Consider the following 24,317-nt stretch of genomic DNA (forward strand, 5'->3'; position numbering starts at 1 on the left):
TGATTTTTTCAATGTGGAGTAAGATTTAATTTCAAAGTGCTGCCAAATAAATCTCACCTAGGGGAATAGGAGCTGCAATACAAGACAATTTGTTTTCAGACTGTACCATAATAACATTCAGCAGTGAGCCAGACAAAACCACATGATCTTAAGTATAACTGACTGAGCCAAAAAATAATTGTCATGCTTATATGCCAGGTAGTCAGATTAATAATGATAAAATATTTTTTTCTCCCATGGTGCTGGTAGCCAGCGACAGGGCTTAATCTTTGCTTTGCCTGTCACGTGCTTTGGGAGAGACCTTGAATAAAAACCGTTTGGTTTGGTTTGGGGTTGTTTTGGTGGTTTGATTTTTTTTTTTTTTTTCCCTTTTAATTTCATTCAGGAGTTTCTCTGCAAAATACTAGCTCTGGTTTTGATCATGATCAGGAAGTGTAAATAACTTGTGCTGTGATTCTGACTTCTCTAACAGGAAAGATACATTATCCAGTGCCAGGAAGGTGGAAATAACCTTAATTTTATGGTCAGTTAAATACAGAATTTGCATTTCTGTCCAAAGATTTTTGAATAGTTTAGCTTGGAGAGTTTGCTTATGGAAGAGTTGATTCATATGTTTAATTTCATTCTCCCCAAATTAATTACTACCCAAAAGACTAAACTCTCATTGTGCTTTTTTCTATGTGTTTGTGCCTTCCTCCTGAATTATGTCCACAGAGTATGCATTATGCAGAAAATTATGAGCTTTTTACTCTACAGCTTTTTAGCATTTATACAAAAGAAGCATAGATTCTCTCATTAGTTTCACAGAGAAGCATATTTTTCTTAATTACCTTTTGGAAGGGATTGGAAGCCACTATTAAATCATAAGAAAACTTAAGTGTCAAATTTGTGCTTTTAATACGGAAAAGTTCTGCAGAGAGGGCAAGGATGCAGGAACACCCATCCACGGCCACCTCTGTAAGGAAAGTAAAGACCTCAAGATTTTAGAAGCGTTGCTACCGGATTCTCTGCCTCCCTATTGCCTTCATTTCAGTACTGTGCCCTAGGGATATACTGCTCAATGTCTGTTGACTCTGATCTCAATTGAAACTATAGTAACTGAAAATTTAATTGTAGCAAATCTCTATATTGCCGCCAGAATTAAATACTAGATAATGGACAAATTAAACCTTGCATTGAACTTCCTATACATCTTATGGTTGTAACCTTCTTCCAGTTCTTCTTGACTATATATACTTATATGTATGTATATTATTTAAATATATACATTAATGTATGTATGCTTATTTATTCATATACTTTACTAAACATAGTAATTATTTATATCTATAAATATTTATATATATTTGTTTCTAATTTCTGATGAATTTCTAATTCCTTTATGTCTTAGAGATAATTTATTAAGAAAATTTCATACAGAAAGATGTTTTCTGAAATTAAATATTACCCAATTTGGAAATAAAAAACCCTGAAGAAAATCAAGGTCAACAGCAAGTTTATTCTGACCCTGGAAAGACACGCTGTAAGGCTGCAGTTATCTCACCGGCATACTCCATGCTGGTTGCATATATTTATAAAAGACACCAATGAGTCATATGTAAACATTTTGATTATAAAGATTTTCTTCTTTTTCCCACAGACTTGCTGCTTTCAAACAGCTGCATCCCATTCCTGGGCTCAGCTGAGGGGCTTGATTTTCGAACCCTGCTGCTAGATGAGGAGAGGGGCCGGCTGCTGATTGGGGCTAAAGACCACATCTTCCTTCTCAACTTGGTTGATTTAAACAAAAATGTAAAGAAGGTCAGTTTATTTTCCACAGAGTTCATCTCATAAGTTCAGTTTTGTTCTCTTTTCTCTCTTTTTCCTTCACTGTCAGATTCATTGTGCAGTGCTGCGTACCAGGATTTCATGATCTCACCTACCATAGTTATACAGATTATCTCAAATCAATTTCATTTTCCATGTTATATGACCTTCTGTAGGACTGATGTCCTGCAAAAGATAACCTACCTGGAGGATCCCTGCAGTGTGTGAAAGTAGCATCAAAATATCAGCAAATAGACAAAAATGCAACTGAGTTTTCTTAGTTTCTCTGGTTTTTTTTCCCTTTGAGGAGGTCAGCCTCCTCAAATAAAAGCATTTGAAAGAAGATAACTGAAGACAGGTCTTTGCTTGCTTCTTGGCATCACTGGGATTACTTTACTGTGATATTAAACAGAGCAAAGACAATTTCGATGGTTTAAATTATAGAAAAAATGTTAGGGGCAGTTTTAATATTAACATTTGTATTAATATCTAGAATTACTAGTGATAGGAGAAGCTTCCATTATGGTCTACTGTATTCCCTTGCCCATGCCTTATGACAGCATATTAACTGCAGATAATAGGCTGACAATTAGCCTTAGTATTTCTAGCAGACATGATAAACTGGAGCTTTTGTAAGCATAATTGACTGCTCTGTGTAAAAACCAGATGCTTGTACAGGAGCACACATGAAAACTGATTTCCTGTTTGTTCCAGATAGGCTACTTACTGAAGAAAATTTGAATTCTCAGCTGTGTTTGAGATATTTTCTTTAAGTAGCAGAAGGAGGTTTTAAATTACTGTGTTCTGCTCTCTGCTCTGAAGAGGTAACTGACCCTGGATTAATGCAACTGCAGCACAGGGTCTTAGCAAGTGTGACAACAAAATGTTTTGCCCCACATGTCTGAGCCAAACACTTGCTGTTCCTGTAAAGAAGGGATGAAGTACCAGGCTGAATATCTTATTTCTTTTTTTGACTTCTGCAATGCTCCATATGCCACTTTCAGGAAATTTCTTCCCTGGGATGCTTTATCAAACATTTCCCTTGCATCTGCCATCTCAGTAGTTTGCTCAAAACCCAGCACCTACTCAGGATGTTGCATTAATAACAGCATTATTCATATTGCAGATTTTCAGGCTGCAGATTGATTTCTGGCCTAGGCTTTCTGTAGGAAACAAATCTTGCGTGTGTGTACGAAAAGCAGATTTCTGTTTCTGTGGGATGCTGCTTACCTGCTGAGAGATACTGAGTGCTGTCACCTCCTGTTATGTTCAGCAGGGCTTGATAGGTTTAGAGATTCCTGGAGGTGGTAACACCCTATGTGATCTGCCCCTCTGTCCAACCTGGTAACATTTTCCTTTTAGCCAAACCACCACTGATCATTATGGACGTTGTGTTTTCCAAGAAGAGGAGAACAAGGACTGAGCCAGGAGAATTAGATAGTGGCAATCAGACAGTGCCATTTAATATAGATATTGTGGAGTAAAACCTCACTTCACATTGAAATGAAAGCTCGCATTTGGTAAGCTGATTGGAGAATGTGTGCCTACATATTTGTGGTAACCTGAAAGAAGGGAATAAAATCCATAGCCAGTAGCATACCTGGACTAAAGAAATGATTGCAGGTTCAAATACTTCTGCTTTTTAGTTTAACCTTTCATGTCATATTTAACTTTTCAGGCAAAACACTGAGGAAAAAGGGTATTTAGACAGCTAAAACTGACAGAAAAGCTCTGCAAAGCATCCTGGTGTGCTGATTTCCAAGATCTCCGTTAGTATTCAGCAACTGTAAACTTCTCCTCTTAGGTAAAAGCCAGGTAGCATGAGCTACCATGATACCACACAAACATTTTTCTGTGCTGTGATGATAGAAACTTGTCCGTGGAGGGAAGAGATGAGATGAAGGAGGTTGCGTTATAAATCTCGGTCCCTCACAAGGTTTCAATGTTAAAGGATACTCTCCAGTAGCAGGGAAGTGTCAGAAAGTACTGTTTGCCGGTGCTGTGTTTAGACTGACTGTGGTTTAGGTTGGCGCCAGGCCAGGCAGCTCGCTTCCAGGCTTTCCCGGTGCGAGGAAACCACACATGTTGGGACTACAAGGGTCTGAAGTGTGTCCTTTGTACTCTGGAGTAAGAGTTGTCTGGAAAAGAAATCTGTCCGTGCACAGCCACTAAAATGAGAAGTAATTGATTAGAATGTTAAATTTCTACCTATAGGTGATGTTTTTAATGTCTTTGAGGAAGGAGGGTTAAAAGAGAGCAAGTTGAGGGTGTAAGAGAGTGGTAAGAGCTTTGAAATTAGAATACAGGATTGTGCTTAGTTTGGGGGTTTCCTTAAAACAAAACTGAACATTAACTGTAGAATGCTCTATGCTGGTTCAGATTACTTTATAAAAAGTCTCACTTTCAGATATTTGTTATATTAGGAACTGCAATACCTCAAAAAGCCAACCAGTTACTGTCAGAAAATCCTCATTTGTGAGTGTAATTACTTGGCAAGATTATACTGGAGAGTCTGATGTTTTGAGACATTTCTGGAATAGTATTCAAAGAACATCCAAAGCATTGTATCCTGCTCCCTTCTCCAATGTACACATATATATAATTTAATAACTTCCTTTTTGCAACCTAATTATTTACCTAAATTAGTTAATTTAACTTACATATATTAAGTTATGGCTTTATTTCCTGGTATATTTTTCCTGATGAAATAAATCAGTAGTTCTCCTGGAGTTCCAATTTCTTAAATCATTGTATTTTTTTATTCAATTTATTTTGTAATTGGTTGAAACTTTCGTTAGCTGGCAGCTTGAAAAAATCCATCCAATTTCCAGTGCTTGCAAACCTCGTTATAGAACAGTAAGTAGCATAGTATAATAGGAAAATTCTCCAGAACAAAAGACAAATGCAGAAAGCTAAAACGGTTGCACCCTACAAATATCTAAAGCTTAGTGAAGGATAATCATCCCTCAATAACAACGATAGAATTTCTGTGTAGCTGTCCTGAACAGAAGCCTTCAGCTCCTATTGCAGGAATGGGATTATCAAATGCCATAGTCTTTTCTTGAAAGATCCTTAGATGCCTGACAAGTGTTGCAAGCCATTTGTAAACTGAAAGATTTGTATTTCCTTCATATGAGCAAAGTAAAGATGTTCAGCAAAAGAAAGTAGGAAAGAGCAGCAACCTACATTTATCAAGGCATTACAAATGTGGAAACCAAATCTGAAGACAGCTATGCCATAACCAGTAGAAGTGCAGTGTAAAACAAACATCTTGAATAGCATCAGAGACTGAAAAGCAGAAAAAATTCTATAGGAATCCTAAGCTCTGGGATACTGCTGGGAACATTACTTTGATACATAGAATTTTCTTGTGAGTTTGCTTAAAGCCTGTGTTGTTTTACTCCTTAAACTAAGTACAGAATCTTGTCAGCTGGGTAAACACTTAAGAAATGGCTGAAAGAAATTCTGCACCTTTCTCTAAGTCCTGTGCTTGCTAACAGTGCACATGGGGTTATATGTCAGCACTATTATCACTGTGTAATCCGCAGTGTGACCCACCCATCTCTGCAGGAATAGGAATGCTATCAAGGGCTGACAAGTTTTTGAAAACCTGCCAACCTGCAGGAGCTGTCAGTGCTAAAAGACACAGCTACATGTGGGCCAAATAGATAAACATGCCAGAGCCCCCAGTAGCAGCTTTGGGACAAGCTGTTTTCATTTGCCCCTCTGTGTATTGGTGCAGGATCACAAATTATCATTGCTTGGAGCATCCTCAGTTTGTAGTTGCTAGTATTTTTTGGCATTTCCAGTTGCAGTTGCCTTGCAGCATCCTTGAATGGTCTCTTGTATTGCTCTTTATCTGTATTTCATAGCAAAAGCCACAGCAAAAGCCACATATATATATACACACATGTGTATGTGTGTGTATATATATATCAGCTGGGTAAATGTTTTTGAAATAGCTTGAAATTTTGCATCTTTCTAGCTTCCGTGCAACAGTCCAAGTGGGGTTATATGTCAGCACTACTATCTCTGCAGGAAGGGAGCGTATATACAAATACATATGCATATTTATGTAGAACAGCAGCCTTGAGATAAAGGGATTGAATTTTACCTTCATTGCTTTGGGAAACCTCCTGTCAGTCGGTGTAAGCATGTTCTCAATTAAGAAGGAACTGAGTGGGAATTTAGCCCTGTACTGAAGAAAGCCTTTGGTTTCTGTCATCAAGTAATACATACAGAGTCTGAGATACCTACTGGAGCCTTAAAACACAATAATACCAAGCCTGGTACTCCCTAAACAAATATGTGCTGCTTAATCTTTAAATCAAAGGACTTAACTTTCTGCCAGTCAGCAAAGTTGTAGACTGTCTGAAGATGAAACTTTCCTGACTTGTCAGGAAGAAAAAGGCTCACCAGGAAATATCATTGAAGGCCAAAAAGTCACACGGAAACCACGGAGGGCATGGTAACTGGGCAAGTCTAGAATAAACCCAGTACAACTGGGGAAAGCTGGTCATGAGTCCAACCAGAATCACATTGGTTTATTCTCAGTCTCTTTGTGTAGAAGTTCTAAGAAACTCATTGAAGTGAGGCTGAGGTTTGTCAGGGGCATGGTTTGATGACCCTCTGTACATGGGGAATTATTTCCCAGTTGTAAATGCGTACTAATGGCCTTGTTTTGAAACAAACTTTAACTGATGTTGCAGTTGTTATGACACTCATTTCCATCTATTACAGTATTCACCTGCCAGAATTATTAGAAATAGGTACCATCTTATCCATTATTTACAAAAAAATTACTGATTTTACTAGGTATCCATACAGTTTAGTGTCCTGCCCCCAGAATGTTTAACAGTGGGCACTCAGAGTGTACGAAGCAGCTGTAATGCTTTAGGTTAAGGACTTCTAGAGACAGAGGTGATAACTTTGTGCTTGCTAGCGCTATGAGGGCTCCTACGATTGAGCTATTTAACTCTTGTTTTGAACCTCTGAAAACCTTTTGGAGTCCATAAAATTGACAGACTTGAATTTAGGCACCTGTGTAGACAAGGCGGAAGCTTTTTGACAGTGTTTACAGACACGAAACAACATAGGCAAGATGTGAAGAAAGCAGAATGACAGCAGTCCTAGGTGGAAGAGTGTGTCTCTGTTATTTCCTATTGTATTGTTGCCATAAATTGTTTCCATAAACATCCGCTGTCATTTTTGTGTTTTACCCGTATGTTCAGCTATAAAGAATTGCCAGTATCCTGTCCTCTGAAAATATTTGCTCATATTTGGCTTTGTCTTTTTCGAAGGTAGTATTTGTCTTCAGTCTGAAGTGATAAACATGTCAGAAGGAATGCCATTTACCCTAAAAATCCTGGTGCACAGTTTCCTTTCAGGAAAAACAGACAGTAGTTGAGTCTGCTGTGGTTTCATTGTGGAAAATGAAGTGTAAAAGCACTGGAGCCTTTCAAAATTTAATCCAGTGTAAATGAAATCAGCATCTGGTCCATTTTCTTTAAGCTTTCACATATGTTCATAACACACACATGAAAATGCGCTTTTCAGAGAACCCGTAAGTAGTGGAAGCATCTGACTACTACTTATTTTATTTTGAAAAGTGGATCACAGTTGAAGAGGAGAGCAGTGGTATGTGGAGATCTTGCTTTGCCCCATGTAATATAAAAAGCCCATTTGGTTCCAATAAGTTTCACTCTTAACAGCCACCTACCAAGTTTAAACTACTAAAAGTCTGTGAATCTGTCATTCAAATACATAACTGTTAATTCCCTCTGAATTCCAGTGCATTTTACTCAGTTTGACAGTACTGTGAAAATAAAGAATCCCATACACTGGCACTTCCTGAAGTGTTGTAAATCACCCTGCAACAATCCTCCTATCCTCTCTTCCCTCTGCTCCCCACGCTATATCAAATTAGGTCTTTCAGAGATCCAATTTATTGCTACTGTGAAATAAGTGCAGTTGGAAATTCTGGTTGGTTCTTTCTCTGGATGTGTATTTCAGGTATGGGAGTTACTATACCAGCTGTAGGAATACCTGTTGAAAGAAGGAAGTTCTGTGGCAGATATAAAAGGGACTTAAGAGTACATTCCTGGCTTTTAAGGATTTCTAAATATTTCTAAGAGTAAGCTAAACCATGACAAAAGTGTTAAGAAAGTTAGGTGAAAAAGCCTAGCTCTGAAGACAGCCTGGTTAGGCTTCAAGTACAGGGAGAAATTCAGGTAAGGATCTCAGATATATTCACGTCCTTTGCTGGTGACTAAAATACTGAATTCCAGCATACAGTAAGTACAATAAGAGCCAGTTACACGAACTACTTTGGGTAACCTTCCTCTTAGGTTTTGTATATGAGAACAATCTGTCCCGCTGTCCAGGCTGTGGACTTCCCAATACCACACACATGAACACAACAAATGTGAGGTATTTAGAGAGCACCTGGTATGCATGAATGTATGCTAAAATCAGCTAATTTTCAGAATTAAAATACTCTTTGTTTTCAGCAAAATAATACTAAAAAAGCATTAAATTCTTTCCAGGGCTTGTTGGGAAATTCAATGAATTTCTAGTGTTTGCAGTAATTTTCAGTGAAGTGACCTGGGGTCAGTATACAGAAGTGACAAATGTCCTACTTCTCAGGCAGCAATCCACCAACACCCACTCTTATGGTACTGGGGTGTGACATTTGTGATATTGTCTTATGCAACAGCATAACTGTCGTACTGGATCATTGTCATATCTTTTCTCAGCGCTCCTTGATCCTACTGGTTTTCTCTGCTGTTCATTTTTCAGCTGTGAATTACTAAGTTCTTCCATTTTTAAAAAAAAAGAAGTTACGTTATTGTTGTTTTAGTGGTGGGAAAATTGAGGCCTGACTGTCACATATAGTAGGGCAATAGCAAAACTGGGATTAGGCTGTCTCCTGGTTTACTTTAGTGTTCTTGGATCATGTCGCCCTCTTTTCTGTACTCACTTTATGGTCACAATTGAGCTAAGTCATGAATCCTTTTTTATTTTTCCACACAGAGGAGTAGTTTCTCATGGAGGACAGATTCCCAGAGGGAGTATATTGCATATGCCAGCGTGACAATGGGTTTACAGCTCTCTCTGGCTTTGTTCTTTGGAAGCTGGAGTTGGGACTGTCATATAGGGAATTCACTCATACCAATGAGCTTAAGCTTCTGAATTATGGTCTACATGAGTCACAAAGCCTTAACAAGACATTTTGATGCCTAAGAAGCCGTAATTTTATTGCATGCCTTCCCTCAAGCATTGGTATAACAAATAGCTGGTTTGCAGAATAAAACAAGGGATGAAAACACCCTTTCTCTTGCTGCATCAAGTAGCTGGTTTAGGTCGGTGTATTTTCCCTAAGTGCTTCTAGTATCTCTTATTCCTTCAAAGTAAGAAGGAAGCAATTCCTTTCTTCACAGGACTCAAATTCAGAGAGTGAGTGTTATGATGCATGCTGATCAGCTGATATCCTTCACTCCAGATAGGGAGACATCCTGCTGGTGCTGCATGTTCCACTAAAGAAACACTCTGGAATTTCTCGTACCAGAGACTGTACTGATAGAGAAGTGCTGGAGCACGTGTGCAGCAGCATCAGGCACGTGAAAGGCTCCAGTGAAGCCCCAAGGGCTGCTGAAAGCCATCGACCTCAATGAGACACTCAAGTGCTTGCTGCTGGCATGAGTGTGACTCTCCTGGGAACAAGAAACTGGAAGGTGTCACATTGATCAATTGGTTGCATTTACTGCTATCACCAGCAACTACCTCATGTAGCAGTTATTCCATTTGTAACCTGGTCCAAGATAGCTTCAAGGGGCCTTGTGGGAGACTTCACGCAACTTCTTTAGCTATGCTGCTGCTATAGACCAGAACTTTGCTACTCTGATGTTTCATATTTATTGTTAAAAACTACAATCTATATTTATTTATGACCAGTTTATACCCATTTCCAATGACTTTGTAATTCTGGTCTTCAAAGCCCTTTGATTCTTCCTGCTTAATATTACCAGTCTTCATTTGTATTACTGATGCTTCCCACCTTTGTGTCACCTGCATGTGTTGTTGCAGAGTGCTGGGGTTTTGCCAAGGCTTCTGAAGGTTATATGAAATAGGATGAGCTCTGACTATTTCTTGAGGACTTTCATTAACAACTTCCTGTTGCAAGTTCTTATCAAACCATATTTTTTTTGTAACAATGCTTATTTTTGCCAGCTATGAAAATCAATTTCCATATGGCAACTTGATAAATACTTAACAGGAGGCGTGATGGAGGGAAGCTCTACCACATTAATGTAGTATGCAGTTTGGCTATGTTACTAAAGAAAAATACAATATTGGAGTGGTATAACAGCTTTTTAGCAAGTTATATTCTTTTGTACCATATTGCATTTTCATGGAAAACTTGTTGTTCATTCCCTAACAAAAAAAATCTTTTAAAACTTTGCAAGTAGATAAAAAAGGACCAATAGGCCTGAAATTCGTTTAGATATCTAGTGTTCTTCCTCTTTTGTACTCTGACAATATATAGTATTTTCCACTCCTTTGGTGAAGCCCTGCATCATCTCAGATTTAGTAACTTCATTAGTAATGAATTCTTACGAAAGCTGTACTTTCATAAATATTTTCCTTGAAATCAGAGTTCACTGTTTTATTTTCAAGGCATCACTTCTAAGGATTTATGATTTTAAGTGTTAGCCTAGAAACAAAGTTGGATAGAAAAGGATAAATACAGAAAGATGGGTAAAATACTCACTTTTAACAGGTATTGTTAGGGTATTTAGGCTGAGAAAGTTGGGGCTGTTCAGCCTGGAGAAGAGAAGACTGCATAGAGACCTCATAGCAGCCTTCTACTATCTGAAGGGCCCTATAAGGATGCTGGGGAGGGACTCTTCATTAGGGACTGTAGAGATAGGACAAGGGGTAGCAGGTTAAAACTTGAACAGGGGAACTTTAGATTGGATATAAGGAGAAAGTTCTTTACATAAGCGTAGTAAGGCACTAGATTGGGTTGCCAAGGGAGGTTGTGAATGCTCCATCCCTGACAGTGTTAAGGCCAGGCTGGACAGAGCCTTGGGTGAGATGGTTTAGTGTGAGGTGTCCCTGCCCATGGCAAGGGGGTTGGAACTAGACGATCTTAAGGTTCTTTCCAACCCTAACTATTCTATGATTCTATGATTGTGAATTCATGACAGATGGCAGCTGAAATGAAACTCTTACAAGTGAGTCCAACTATTATTTATACATACATATAATGATATACATATAGTACCTATGCATCAATTTATGTATGTAAATAATATTATTTTTAAAAAATGTTTAATTTCCTCTTTCTTTCCATATTTGGAGAAAGAAAAAAATGTTACTTTTAGAAATTACTCTGCTCCTGATCTGAAAAGGACCTTTGTGGTTTTTAGTGTTTTGTTTTAATCAGAAATCAATTTCCAGCTACCCTTTAAAGTGACACCTTATCTGTCCTACCCTTATGTACTACTTAATTTTGTACTCTGGGGAGGTTTTCATTCACTCTGCTGGCAGAGAACTTATTAACTTTCCTTTATTAGGAGATTTTAATTTCTTTCCTGATGCTAAATTTAAGAAAATATTCATAGACTGATTTAAAAATAATGGTAAAATTGGTTGTTTTTTTTTTTGTTTTTTTTTTTTAACTGGGCTATGAGGATAAAGTTATGACAGTTGCCGACCTTTGGAATTTTGATAACGGATATTTTGCAAGGAAAATAAACTAAAGATTAAGAAAAGAAAATCATCCTATTTAAGTATATAATTTCTGTATTTCAGTTGATCGCATACTTGCCTTAAATTCAGTAACTCCACCTCCTATTCGAAGATTTCTCCAGATGTTTCGAATACAGATGCAACCATGAAATACATATATAATTTGTGCTGTTTGTGACATGGAATTATTGTAATTTTACATGTCAGTGGTCTTGTTATAATGATTATGCATTGATTTTGAGTTTTGTTTTCTTGTTTGTTTGTTTGCTTTATTTGAGGTTTTACTTCTTGAGGAGTTCAGGAAAAAGACTGTTAAACAGGATGATACCATTGTGAATTTAGCACGTAAACTGAAAAAAAGCCTAAACAAAAACCGTTACCAATCTGAAAGCATCAAATATTTTACCACCTCAAAGATTTTAATTATGCAAGAAACTATGAGAGCATCTAATCTTACTTTTTGCATGTTGTGAAACTAACTCATCTGAGTACAATATAATACTAAGAGTTTATTTCACCCCCTCAAAAAGGTCAGTGCAGATGTATGTAAATAATCATATGCATGTGAAAGCTCAGTGAGACTGTTTTAAATGTGTAAGGTTTCTTGTGTGGCAGTATTTGAGGAAACCCGACCTGTGGCACTGTTACCCAGCATGCGATGTAATAAAACATTGAATTTATGCTTCCTTGCTCAGCATATTGGCTCATTATTTATTATGCAATTTTCTTGACTATTACAATTTGGAACTGACAGTTTTTTGGAACCTCTTATTTCTTATATGGAAGGCAAATAAATATCACTTTAACTCCCCCACACATACTTGCAAATCAGTTTTGAAGTTGGACCACTTGGCTTCACTTTTCATTGTCTAATGTGACCTTGTATAATGCTAAACCCTGAGGATGTTGAGTAACCAGAAAGTAAAACAACTGATATTTTTCTAAATAATTTACTGTGAGCAGTTATCATAGAAAAGGGAGTGTGTATAGCAGCCTTGTTTGACAAACTCTGTTTCCCATGAAGGAATCTGTAGAACAATTGAGGGTAAAGTTGAGTCCATCAATATGGTATGCTTTCAAGCACATCTCTTCAAATACAACTGGGACTCCCAAAGCAAAGGTCCTATTCTTTGTAGCTGGCAAGGAGAGCTGGGCATTTTCAAAAGCCTGCAGAAGAATATCTTGTCTACCTAATTACGTACCTAAACTTTGGCCAGAAATCTCAGAAAGCCCTCAAATATCTCTAGGCTTCTCTGTTACTGATACAGGAATCTTGAGCAGAATTGGACATAAAGTTTATGTACGAAAGGACTGAAGATCAGATCTCCTGGCCAAATGTATTTGGGGATCCCTGATCTTGTATTTCTTGAGCTGTCCCTTTTCATCATATTTTTTTTCAGCACACTCAGCTCTTCCTTAACCCAGTGGTACTTGCATCAGACTACAAGTGTCAGTACTAAAAGTGGGACTCATCCCACTTTGCTCAGGCAAAAAACAGATTCGTTCCCTGATGCTACCTTCAGCTCTTTGTGATGCAGTGCTCCCAATGCTTTCCTCTGTTCTTTCTGGCATGGTGCACTGTGTAATCCAGACACACTGGCACAGCTGATTTCAAATTGTGTTTTTGTACCTGGGTGCTATCATGACATCATTCTGAGAAAATGCTCTGGGAAAGTAAATTTATGCTCTGGTGCTTAGATGTTGTTCTATTGCCTTATCTCTGACTTTAAGTAAATATTTCTATAAAGGGTTAAGGTTTAAGCAACTTAAAATACATTATCTGTAATAAGAGCTCCTAATCAGAAAGGTAACTGTAAATTCACTTGAGAGGAAATTAATTTCCGTGCAGAAAGCAAATACGTCCATTTTCACTGGGAAGAGAAGTGGAAGAATTCAGGAAATAAAAAGATGTTTCCAGATTGAGAGAGGAATGCTGACTGTAGATTTTGAACAGTGATAAAGCTATTTGACATAGGGCATTCTTTTGCTTTTCTTACCAGTGTGGGACTGAGCCTGCAAATGTGGCAAGCCACATCCTACAAAGTGCCAGTAGCTGGGTGAGAGAAAGAGAATATTGCAGCAAACTCCTCTTGCATGTGGTTGAGTTGTGCACTCTTCCTTAATCATGATTTTTCTAGTATGTGTTATATTAAAAATTCTTTATTCCCATATATTTCACTATTTAATATTATCTGTGATTCTGTGAAGTGTGACTTGAGACTCAACTACTCATAATCATCTGTGACTACTAGTAATCTACATTCTAGTTCCTGGAAGTTGAGGCAGTAATCAGTATTTGCTCAAAAGTTTGTGTGATTTGTTGTCGTTGTTGTTGTTAGTCATGAGAAATGGCTACAGCTTTGCCTTGACAAAATAAGAAGGAAAAATGATACATTTTTAGTGTGGTGATTCTGGAAGACTTTAGCTTCTATTTTGAATTTAATAGAATAAACATATACTCAATAATATCCAATTCTGACTGTTTAATTGAAATCAGTGAGCCAGACCTGGAGCTGTTCTTCATTGATATTTCTTCACTAACATCATTGGAGTTCCAGTAACTGATAGTAATTAGTCATCTGGCTCTACACCAAAACCTAGTTTATAGGATTTTGCAGTGCAGATGAAAGGAGAAAGAGAAGTAGTAATAATATGTGCTAACAATTATCTAAAGTACATGATCCTCTTATAAACTTGTATAATTTTCTTACTAAACTCAGTTAGTGTTAATGGGTGACATTTTTTAATTGTGCATAATCAATTTCAGTCAAATGTTCTTTTTGTTCTACAAGTTTCCTGTAAACTATCTTTAGTTTTCTGAACAAAACTTTTCATTTGAAAATTGGCAGTAATAGCTAAGTATTTTTTTTATAACAGCATTGCCAAGTTTACTGGACCAGATTAATCACAAATGTAATTTGCCTTGTTTCGCTGTCAGTTTAATTTCAAGATGATTTTGTTCATTATATCTTTGAGAAAAACACACAGTTCATAATGATGACAAGGTGTGCTAGCCAAATCAACTAAATTATTTTAAAAAGTGCATATAGCCAATGAAGAAATGTTCAAAGAACAGGGGTTTTGATTTAAAGCCTCTTCACTTTTTGTAATGGAACCCTGTATTTGAAGTCGTAATCATTTTGAAACATGAAAAATCCTTCAACACGCATAAATTTGATTTTTTTTGGTTTGTTTGTTCAAGGAAATAGTTACACTGCATTCACAGGACAATTTATAATATTCATAATCTTTGGTTTATTTTAACTGTCTTACAGATTTACTGGCCTGCAGCAAAAGAAAAGGTAGAATTATGCAAATTAGCTGGGAAAGATGCCCATGTAAGTATTATTGCTGAAAGTATTGTGTATCTCTATATTTGTGTCTAGGTGAACAAAATGTGTTAGTAAGCTGTTTTACACTTTTTTCCTGAACTAATGAACTATGTGTTTTAATTAAAACAATAGTTACACTTCTATTTTTTTCTATAAATATCAATGCTTGAAGAAAAAAATGTTCAGTATTCCAAGCAACAATTTTGTTAAGCCATCCTTGCATGTAATAAATGCAGCTGAGAGATGGACTTTCCTCTGAAATATATCCCAGGAGATGCTCCCCTGAAATCCTTTCTTTCCCATCAAACTGCTTTTTTCTTGTGAATATCCTGAATGTAACTTCATTATAATTCATTAATGAAACAGGGTAGCAGAGCAGAGTACAAATTAACTTAATTTGCAGACAGCTGCAGTTAAGGTTAAGCCAAAATCTCAGACTCATTAGCTTTTCCCTGGAACCACAGATCATTAGTAAGAAAGAAGTGTATTTAAGGTGTATTCATATATAGAATAAAACTTTCCTATCTCTTTTACGTACCACAGATCACATCATGTGCCCTGAGACCACTATAAATGTAAACATCTCTTGGCTCTATAACAAAATTTCTTCCTTTTCTCTCCACAAATCTTCCTGGACCTATCCAACTTGTCTGTTAGCAAGGTGGACTTCAGCTCAAAACACTCTCTCAGCTCCCTGCCTGAGGAATTTCAGCTTTTTATCCTAACTTATTGCTACCCTTATCTTTACAGCAGACAAAACCTAAACAACACCTCTGCTGAGCACTGGGAAATTTCTGGTAGTGGTCTGTATGGAGGATTTGTGCTGATCTGTTTTTATGCTAACATGAAAGTAGAGGGACCAGAGAGAGGAATGTTTGTTTTGGACATAGATAGTAAATATATCCTTTTTGCTTCCTACACTGTTTCTGCAGCTTCCCTCTCACTTAAGTGTAGGGTGGTACCTTCAACATATGAACAGGTTTCGTGTATTCCCTCCAAAGTACCTTTTTTATGTTTATGTTTCTGTTTGATTTTGGGGAAGGCTGTAGCAAGCTAGCCCATGTAGCACAAGCATGCAGCAGCCCCTTGTGCTACTTGCCACCAAGGACCAAAACCAGTTAGAACCAGGACTGACCAGAGGATCCTGTAGGACTCAGAAATGCCTAAATAAAAGTGACCAATAGGATGTGGTTGGTGCAAAGAAAGTTCACTTAAACACAAAATATACCCTTGAAAGTATTCTGAAGCCCTTCAGTTCACCACAATGATTTCTGTCATGTAATCTCTGGTGTCAAAGCTTTTGCAGAACTCTGAACTGGGAGGAAAGGCAGGAGTATTGGTAGCCAGACTAATGCAGTGTCTCTCCAACCTCTGCTTAGTTGTTGACAGGGGTTGTTTGCTACAACACAGCTGAGCAGATATCATCCACACTGTGCTGTAACCACATAGCTTCACATTACATATAATGTAAGCATTATAGCAGAATCAGGCTTGCAAGTCTGATTGATGAACTGCCTAGTAAATTGCCACTGCAAAATTGTACCCATCACAACTTTGAACTGTTTAGTAAACAGTCTCTGCTACAGTAGTTTGAAGTTTAAATACAGTGATACTATGGCAATAACCTAGTACCATGTATAAAGTGAAAGAGAAGAAGAAACATGAAAATTAACCTTTCTCTTTCTTTTCCCAATAGACAGAATGTGCCAATTTTATCAGGGTTCTTCAGCCCTACAACCGAACCCACGTTTACGTCTGTGGCACAGGAGCATTTCACCCTCTTTGTGGATACATTGAGCTTGGAACTCACAAAGAGGTAATTTAATTTCCTCACTACTCTGACATGTCAAGGAATAACCCTTGTCTTGTTTAGCATTCATCATAGATTGGAAAATACTATGTGAGTGTGTAAAAAATGAACTGACAGCAGCTTGCATAAATAACAGGGTAAATGGTGGATTTTTCAGCTCAGACGGGAACTCTTGTTCTCACATTTGATATGTGCATATCTCTTTTCAACAAAGCACTTTCCTCAGTAAAGCTTAATACACAGAATTCTTCTGAATGACACTTTCCTATGATTAACTAAGTGAAAAGAACATTTAACCCAGATGTCTTTCTTCCTAGTAAGTCATTTCCACACATACTTTCTGCTTGCATACACACACACATGTTCAAGATGACAGACAAGTTCTGTCTTTAAATGTCCATATACCCTTGGTCCACAGAGATGGTTTCCTATTCCTTGTGCATAAGAGTAATACGCAGTTTGTAAATAGCCTCTGAGCCTGAGTCCAGGGACAATATCTCAGAACTTGATGTTTTGCAGCCCTGTTGCTAAGTAGATGTTGGGTATCCTCCATCACTAGGAGCATATTCCTGAGCTGACGTTAGCAGCTGATTGGTCTTCATTTGCTGGTGACAAAGCAATCTCTATCCTAAGTGGCAAATGTTTGAGACCTAACCCCCACAACAGAAGAATTTTGGTGTCGTGTCAAGCAGCCACTTAGTACACAAGTCTCTTTTTAACTCCTATATGCATAACACCTTGGCTGTATTTATAACACTGGCTCTGTTCTCAGACAGTGTTGAGATGTGACCTGTCTGGCTGCTTGCCTGTGTTGCAAGCTTCCTCTTTTCTTTGAGTCTTGGTGAAATGGTATCATATAAGAAGTGAGGTTTAATGTTATGTTATTAAATGTGATAACCTGAAGTATGTACATATTTGAGTTATTCTGAAAAACAGAATCATGGGCTCACAAAAAAAAAAAAAAAAACGGGGGGGAGGAAGTTATTCATGCTTGCTCAGGCTGAGACCCGTCATTATATTCTACACAACTGACTAGCCCAGAAGGGCTTCATATATTACAGAAAACTGAAGTTGCCTTAAATCTGCACAGTGGTGTTCTTTCCCTAATAAACCATTAATGCTCCTGGTATTGTTTTGTATAAACTGTATAATTGGGCTTGCAACGAAATAATTTTGTAAGCTTCTTTGCTTCACTTCTTTAAATATTCCAGTGGAAGCAACTGAAATTTTAGATCCCTTATATCATGCTGATTCCTTAGCCTGAATGATCAAATACATGGCTGAATTGAAAAGAACAGCTCTCAGCAAGAGTATAAGCAAGGCTCTGGTTTACCTCCGGGTCATTAGCAAAATGCCTTATTCATTCCACCATCAAACCTTTAACTACTTCATTTGTGAAGGCTGTTTTCATCAAACATTATGAAATTATAGAATTGGTCTGATTGTTCAGTCTGGCAGCAGTCTAGACAAGGGGTCTGTCTCAATTAGAAGTGACAAATTACCTTATGAGGGGAAATGGAAGAATTCCAGTATTGTATTTCCTAATCCACTCACTGTCTCCCAGTCCTGCCTCTCCTGCATTCCTCCTGGTTGCTCAGCTGCAGTGGTAGGTTGGACAGTGTTCAGTGCTACTTATGCCTCTTCCCATGAAGCGTCTCTTCTACAGCCTTCTACTGAATTAACAGCTTTGAATTGGGGGTTGGAACTTGATGATCTTAAGGTCCTTTCCAAACCTAACTGTTCTATGATTCTATGATTCTATGAATGGCATATTTTCCTTTTCCTTCTTGGATCCCAAACACCCTACAGTCAGTGTCCTTGCACTGCTTCTCCAGATAGATGTGACAAGGCAGGAGGGAGCTGACAGGCTCACTGACATGAATTTGACAGGCAGCCGAAAACACCTCCTCATTTTAGTAAGCCAGGAGTCCTATGTGGTAAAACAAAGCACTTCTATTTCAGATTCACTGGAGAGGGAGGGGTGGTGGTCCCTTTTTTAACTCTCCCATTCCCCATTTTTTCATCTCTGGGTTATAAGAATGGGTAATGGTTGTTTGGTGATTAGCAACCTCTACAGGAAGGTGTAGATATCTGGGAGAGCCAGGGCCTGAGGTAGCCTTGCAGAGGCTGTTGAAGCAGGCAGTGCACTGCTGACATTTGAAAGCTGCTGCTGGATCTGCCTAGTGCTTTGCCGGCCAGTGCCAGTGCTGTGAAAACAGAGAGGAAAACAGCGTGGATCAGGTGACTCAAAACCACAGCAGACACTGCTTTTGAAGCAGTACAAATCCCCTGTGGGATCACACAATTAAAGGGGATTAAAGTCCTAGTCTTGCTATTGCTGAAGTCACTGCCAAAACTTTTCTTGGCTGGTGAAGAGGCTTGGCCTGGTTGGTGCTGTTAGCCACAGCTCTCCAAGGGATGCTCTTTTCTTTGAAAGCTTTGTTCAGAGTGAAAGCAGGAGGTTAATACTGTATGAATGCCTCGTGGTGTCCATTAGTTTGTCTGGGTGAAGTATGAAATATTTCATGTTGATCTATAAATCCCTCAGTTCCTTGAGTACTGCTGGACTTGAAGCCAGCTTCTCCGTGTGTGCTACAGCAAAGGTCCTCTGAGCAGCTCAGGCTTGCACATCTTAGAAGAAAGAAGGATGGGACACTAGCATTTTAAATTTATTTTTTTCCATTGATGTGCTCTGATCCACTTCAGCAGCCCGAAAATTTGGTTTACCTGATATGCCACAGGTTTGGGAATGTGAAAAGAGTGGTTGTTTGATGATTAAATTCTGCTTTGTATCTGATAGGATTGTTGGAGGAAATGGAATTTATGTTGACAGATGGAATTGATTTTTCTTTTCTCTTAAGGAGCTTAATTATTCAGTAACCCAGGCTCTTGTCTTCTGAGCCAAGAGAGTTTAGGAAACACCTCAATGAAACACAAAGGCTTGGTCATTTGTAATCTGATGTACATTAAGGAGAAATTGAATTAATGTGTTGTAAAGTCTGATCCTATGTGGCTGTCTTTGGGCATACTTAACTGTACTCTTCAGTCCTCTTACAAGGCAGAGTTATAGAAACAAATATTTAAAATCATTTCACCTTTTTTAAAAGTATTTTTTTAAATCATAGAGGTGTTTTGATTTTTAATTTTAAACTAGCTTCAAATTTATGTCTCTACAATAGACATTAAACCCACAATGATTTCATTCTTGAACACCAATGGGATTTTAAGTGTCACTGTAGGTAAGACGGTATGTTAATAGCACTTCTGTAGGCAATCTCCCTTCTCTAAGAGCAGCAGAATTCTGAAAATCAAGCTTCTATACCTGCAAAGACTGTGCTTTGCCCCTCTGAGCAATCAGTTTGCTTTCAGAAGGACTCACCACGAGTTTTAGGTTAAGCGTGCTTTTAGGAAAGTAATGAAAGGATCAAGTAAAAGCATCCTTGCTGGCAATTCAAAACTATAGTAAAACTTCAAATCGATGCTTGCAACAATTGTGTTGTTGATTGCCCACTGAAAACATCAGGAATAGTTTTAAAATCATTTCTTTTCTTTATCTTCCTCTTTGCCCTTGTTCCATGACCCAGGAATTAATCACACTATATTTGAGAACTACAAGGAAGGACCTATTCTGATATCTGTTGTATCATTAGCCTTGTTAAAAATAACAGGAGAGAGCATATGCTGCTTTCATTTAAAAGGAGCTAAACTGTGTCTGCTGTGAACATTATTCAGCAGTCCCTGGAGAAATTTAAGTCAGCCAGAATCCCTTCTGGGTCTCCTGTTGCAACACAGTCTATCAGCACTTTGCCAAATACAAGCCAATGACTTTTAAGTACAATCCAGCTCTTAATTTAAGTAGAAATGAACAATGCATCTATTTTTCTGAAAATAATTGTATTTTTTTAAGATTTGTGTCTCTATAGAGTGAACAGGGTATGTTAAAACAATGAGGAAAAAAAATCTAGATGTAAAACGGAGACACAGATTGTAAACATCAATGCTGAGATGGCAGCTGTGTGATCTAACGCAACTTCACTTTGTATGTTAGCAGAACAGTCTGTCTATATGAGAGTTTCTGTACCAGGATAATGAATATGTATTTGTTCTCAGGAAATGGTATTCCGGCTGGATACTCAGAACTTGGAGTCTGGCAGGTTGAAATGCCCCTTCGATCCTCAGCAGCCATTCACTTCAGTGATGGCAGGTAAGAAATCATCAGAGCCAAGTGCTCCTTTCAGATGTGTGAAGGCTTCATATGTGAGCCTGAGTTCAGAGGCTCAGCAGATGTCATCAGTGGAGCTCCACTGGTGTTGGTTGTGTTTCTGGTTTGTGCTCTCAGCCTTCAGCCTGCAGAGGTCAAGGGGCTGCAAATGCAGCAACATAAACAGAGCCATTTGAGTGGCTGCGAGTCCTCTGCCAGTTGAGCAGGGAGGTGGTTTCATCCTCACCCAGTTTTCTCCTTTAAGAAGACAACCAAAAAAACCCATGGACAGACAATGTTTGAAGTGCTTCTGGGCCTCTTTCTGCAATTATCAATGTGTTCTGCCCTTTGAAGTCTGCTGACCTCCACTATTTCCATAAATACATTTTTGAGGTTTCTATTTACTCGAGTAGCCACTTCTGAAGCTGGAAGCCTAAGAACAAGATAGTGCAATCTGCCTGCTGTGTGCATCACAGCACTGTGTGGTCTGACATTTGGTGCCGAGGAATGTCAGCTTGACCTCCAGATTTCAAATCACTATAAGAGCTACTTTTGTCGTGGTTTGTTTCATAGCTTTGGACAATTTTCTTTTAGCTTGCCTGTCAAACGTATGAATACAAGATAAGAGTGAAGCACCATGACGTTTTCATTTGCAGCCAAAGAGCAGTGGTGACAATGCTTTGAAGTATCGGTCACTCTGTGTTATAAAAAGAATATGACTAATGTTCAGTCTTTATTCTCAGATAATAAGATAGATGATTTGTGATTCTGACCCTACAGATGGGGCAGGACTTCCTTTATTAAAAACAATAGATTAAAGCCAGTGCTTATTCTTCTCAGGGACCCCTAGTACTATTTAACGACCATGAAGTCTATTTTTAAAATGGGTTTCTAGAAACTTTAACTTTTTTTTTTTTAACTTTTTTTTTTTTAATGCAATAGAACTCCATGATTTATTATAGCGTTGGCTAATTTCAGTAGCACTCTAATGCTTTGACTGCTCTATTAAATCTTGTGAAATGAAGAAGCTGCTGTCTTTCAGCTACCTAAACATGAACTTCAATGCAAGAAACTTTGAGCTAGATAAAAATTAATGGTCAGGGTATTCTTGTATCCCTTTTCTGGCTGTGCTTGGTGTCAAGTGCTTCACAATAACGTACAAGGAGCACTGTAAAGAATTACAGGCCTGACCAGAGCATATGTGCTTGGCCTATCTTTTGATAATTACCTTATTTCTAAAAGTTCTAGGATAGCAATATATCTCACAGATAAGATGCTGCCCTGGGACTCAGGGGAGCTCAGTTCCTGCCTCTCTGCCACTGATGAGAGGAGTAACCTTTGGCATGCCACTTCTCTCTGTCTAGCTTTATTTATCTGCAAAATGGTGATAAAGATTATTTGTGCCCTTCAAAAAGAGCTTTCTAATCAGTTGTACATATATGAAATAAATATCAGTATATTTTCACTCCTGTCTGTACGTTAACACAGCTGAGTGATTTTCATTCTTTGTAAGAATACCTAATCTCTCTTTGAATCCTACATACATTTCTCCCTGACTAAATGTCGCAGGTAAATTTGAAAAACTGCCCTTTTTAACTGAAAAATCACCTGCTCATTATCCACCTTCTGTTACAAATTACTGCTCACCAAAACCATTCTGGACATAACTGGAACTTGGAGTGAGAGATAACCAAAAGCTGAGAGAAGTGCTGAAAAAGCCTTGTCAGCAGAGCCTAAGCAAAGATGGAGAATTTCTGTTAGCCCTTCAGTTACATTGATCACTGAGTGCCTGTCAGTTAGCAAACACCAATTACCCTGCCCATTCCTCATTATGACAAATACCTTTCAGAATGCACTATTGTTTCTTTACAAAGGCGACATGCTGTCTGAAAGATGTGCTTTCCAATACTGTCACGGACATAATACATAAGTAACAATAATGAGGTAAAAAGAAAGCTGATTTTTTTTTTTTCTTTCTGAATAAAGGGCTTAAGGTGAATCATGGGTTGTGGTTTTGTTAGATTATTTTTTCCCCTTGATCTCATATTTTTAAGTGCATTTACATCTTTTGAAAATGAAAACACAAACATCTACATTGAATGGTATTTGCTCTTCATTCACTCTCAACAAAAGACTCCTCTCTAAAAGATCCAGTGAAATGCATCCACCCAGAGGATCAGAAAACCTGGAGAAAAGGAACTCTGGGAAGGGGATTTTTATGTATCATATAGCTTTTTATATGGTTATTGTTTATGAACATGAATCTTTTCTCCTTTTATGGACTCCAGGGATACATTGTTGCAAGTCATTAAACAAAAAACAAACTCCTCCAAACACTAAAGCTATCTCGTTATTTTGCAGAAAAAAAAAAAAAGACTTGTAACTTACAGTAAAAAACTGAGTGATTGATAGTGTTTCTTTGCTTCTTTTTAGAAAATAACAGAGATCTGAAGTGAAACAGAAAATATTGTACAATTCTTAAAGTTGTGAAGTTTTGCATATTCCACAAGGCTGGCAGGAGACTAAATAGTAACTGCAGTTGCAGCAAAAACTGTACTGCATTACAGATATAGTTTCCTTGTGAGACAAATTCTGTCTGCCTTATTCAAGCAAGATGTCTCATTTATTTTTGTGGGACCACTCGCTATGTTAAAATGATCATGATTTGGGTCTGTAGCCATATCCCTACTTTTAACACATTACATAGTTCAGAAGAATTCTCATGGTGCCTAAATTCCTCTTCGTGAATGAAGTGTTGGATAGAGATCCCTACACCGGGAACGGGCCAAGTTGCAAAGTTCCCGTAGTGAAGCATCCATCACGTTTCTTGCTCAAGCCCAGGAGCAACAAAGCCGTTGGGACTGCAGCAAGCCTGGGACACAAGAGCTAGCTTGAATGCAGTAGATGGTCATGTCCTCTCCATGGACCCCAGTTCCATGGTCAGTGCTCAAGGGGCAGGATGCACAGATTGAATATAACTTCATACCTTTAAGAGCTCAGCCTGGGGAATTTATATTTCTGACTGCCTAAAAGGTCTGAAAATTAGACTTGGACTCCTCTACTTCTAAGGCATATAATTGCCAATGTTACCCGCAATTAAATGTAAATTACATCACAGAATTCAAAATCCCATTAAAATATAAATGGATAATACTTCAAATCATTACATTTGTTCATAGTCCGATTAAACACACGTGTTGTTCACCCAACAAAACACAAATAGTTTCAATTTTGTTTATCCTGCAGCTGTAGAAACCCTGTTTCTTTTTCATTTGCAGATGAGTATCTTTATTCTGGAACAGCTTCTGATTTCCTTGGCAAAGACACTGCTCTAACACGTTCTCTGGGCCCTTCTCACGACCACCATTACATCAGAACCGACATTTCTGAACATTACTGGCTTACTGGTAAGATC

At 38.0% G+C, this 24,317-nt stretch overlaps 1 protein-coding gene across 2 annotated transcripts in view; it reads left to right on the forward strand.

Annotated features, from left to right (window-relative positions):
- Nucleotides 1-24,317, forward strand: part of SEMA3D (semaphorin 3D) — a 138,608-nt gene that overhangs the window by 58,332 nt on the left and 55,959 nt on the right. For both annotated transcript variants that reach the window (XM_061368179.1, XM_061368178.1), the window contains exons 3-7: nucleotides 1,640-1,800; nucleotides 14,835-14,897; nucleotides 16,588-16,707; nucleotides 20,812-20,905; nucleotides 24,181-24,309. In XM_061368179.1, the coding sequence (XP_061224163.1) occupies nucleotides 1,640-1,800; nucleotides 14,835-14,897; nucleotides 16,588-16,707; nucleotides 20,812-20,905; nucleotides 24,181-24,309 (567 nt within the window). The remainder of the gene's footprint in view (nucleotides 1-1,639; nucleotides 1,801-14,834; nucleotides 14,898-16,587; nucleotides 16,708-20,811; nucleotides 20,906-24,180; nucleotides 24,310-24,317) is intronic.

Source organism: Neopsephotus bourkii, unplaced genomic scaffold, assembly GCF_033783945.1.
Source record: "Neopsephotus bourkii isolate Nb327-2 ecotype Australia unplaced genomic scaffold, CSIRO-AGI_Nbou_v1 NB_1423, whole genome shotgun sequence".
In the NCBI taxonomy this organism is placed as follows: Eukaryota; Metazoa; Chordata; class Aves; order Psittaciformes; family Psittacidae; genus Neopsephotus; species Neopsephotus bourkii.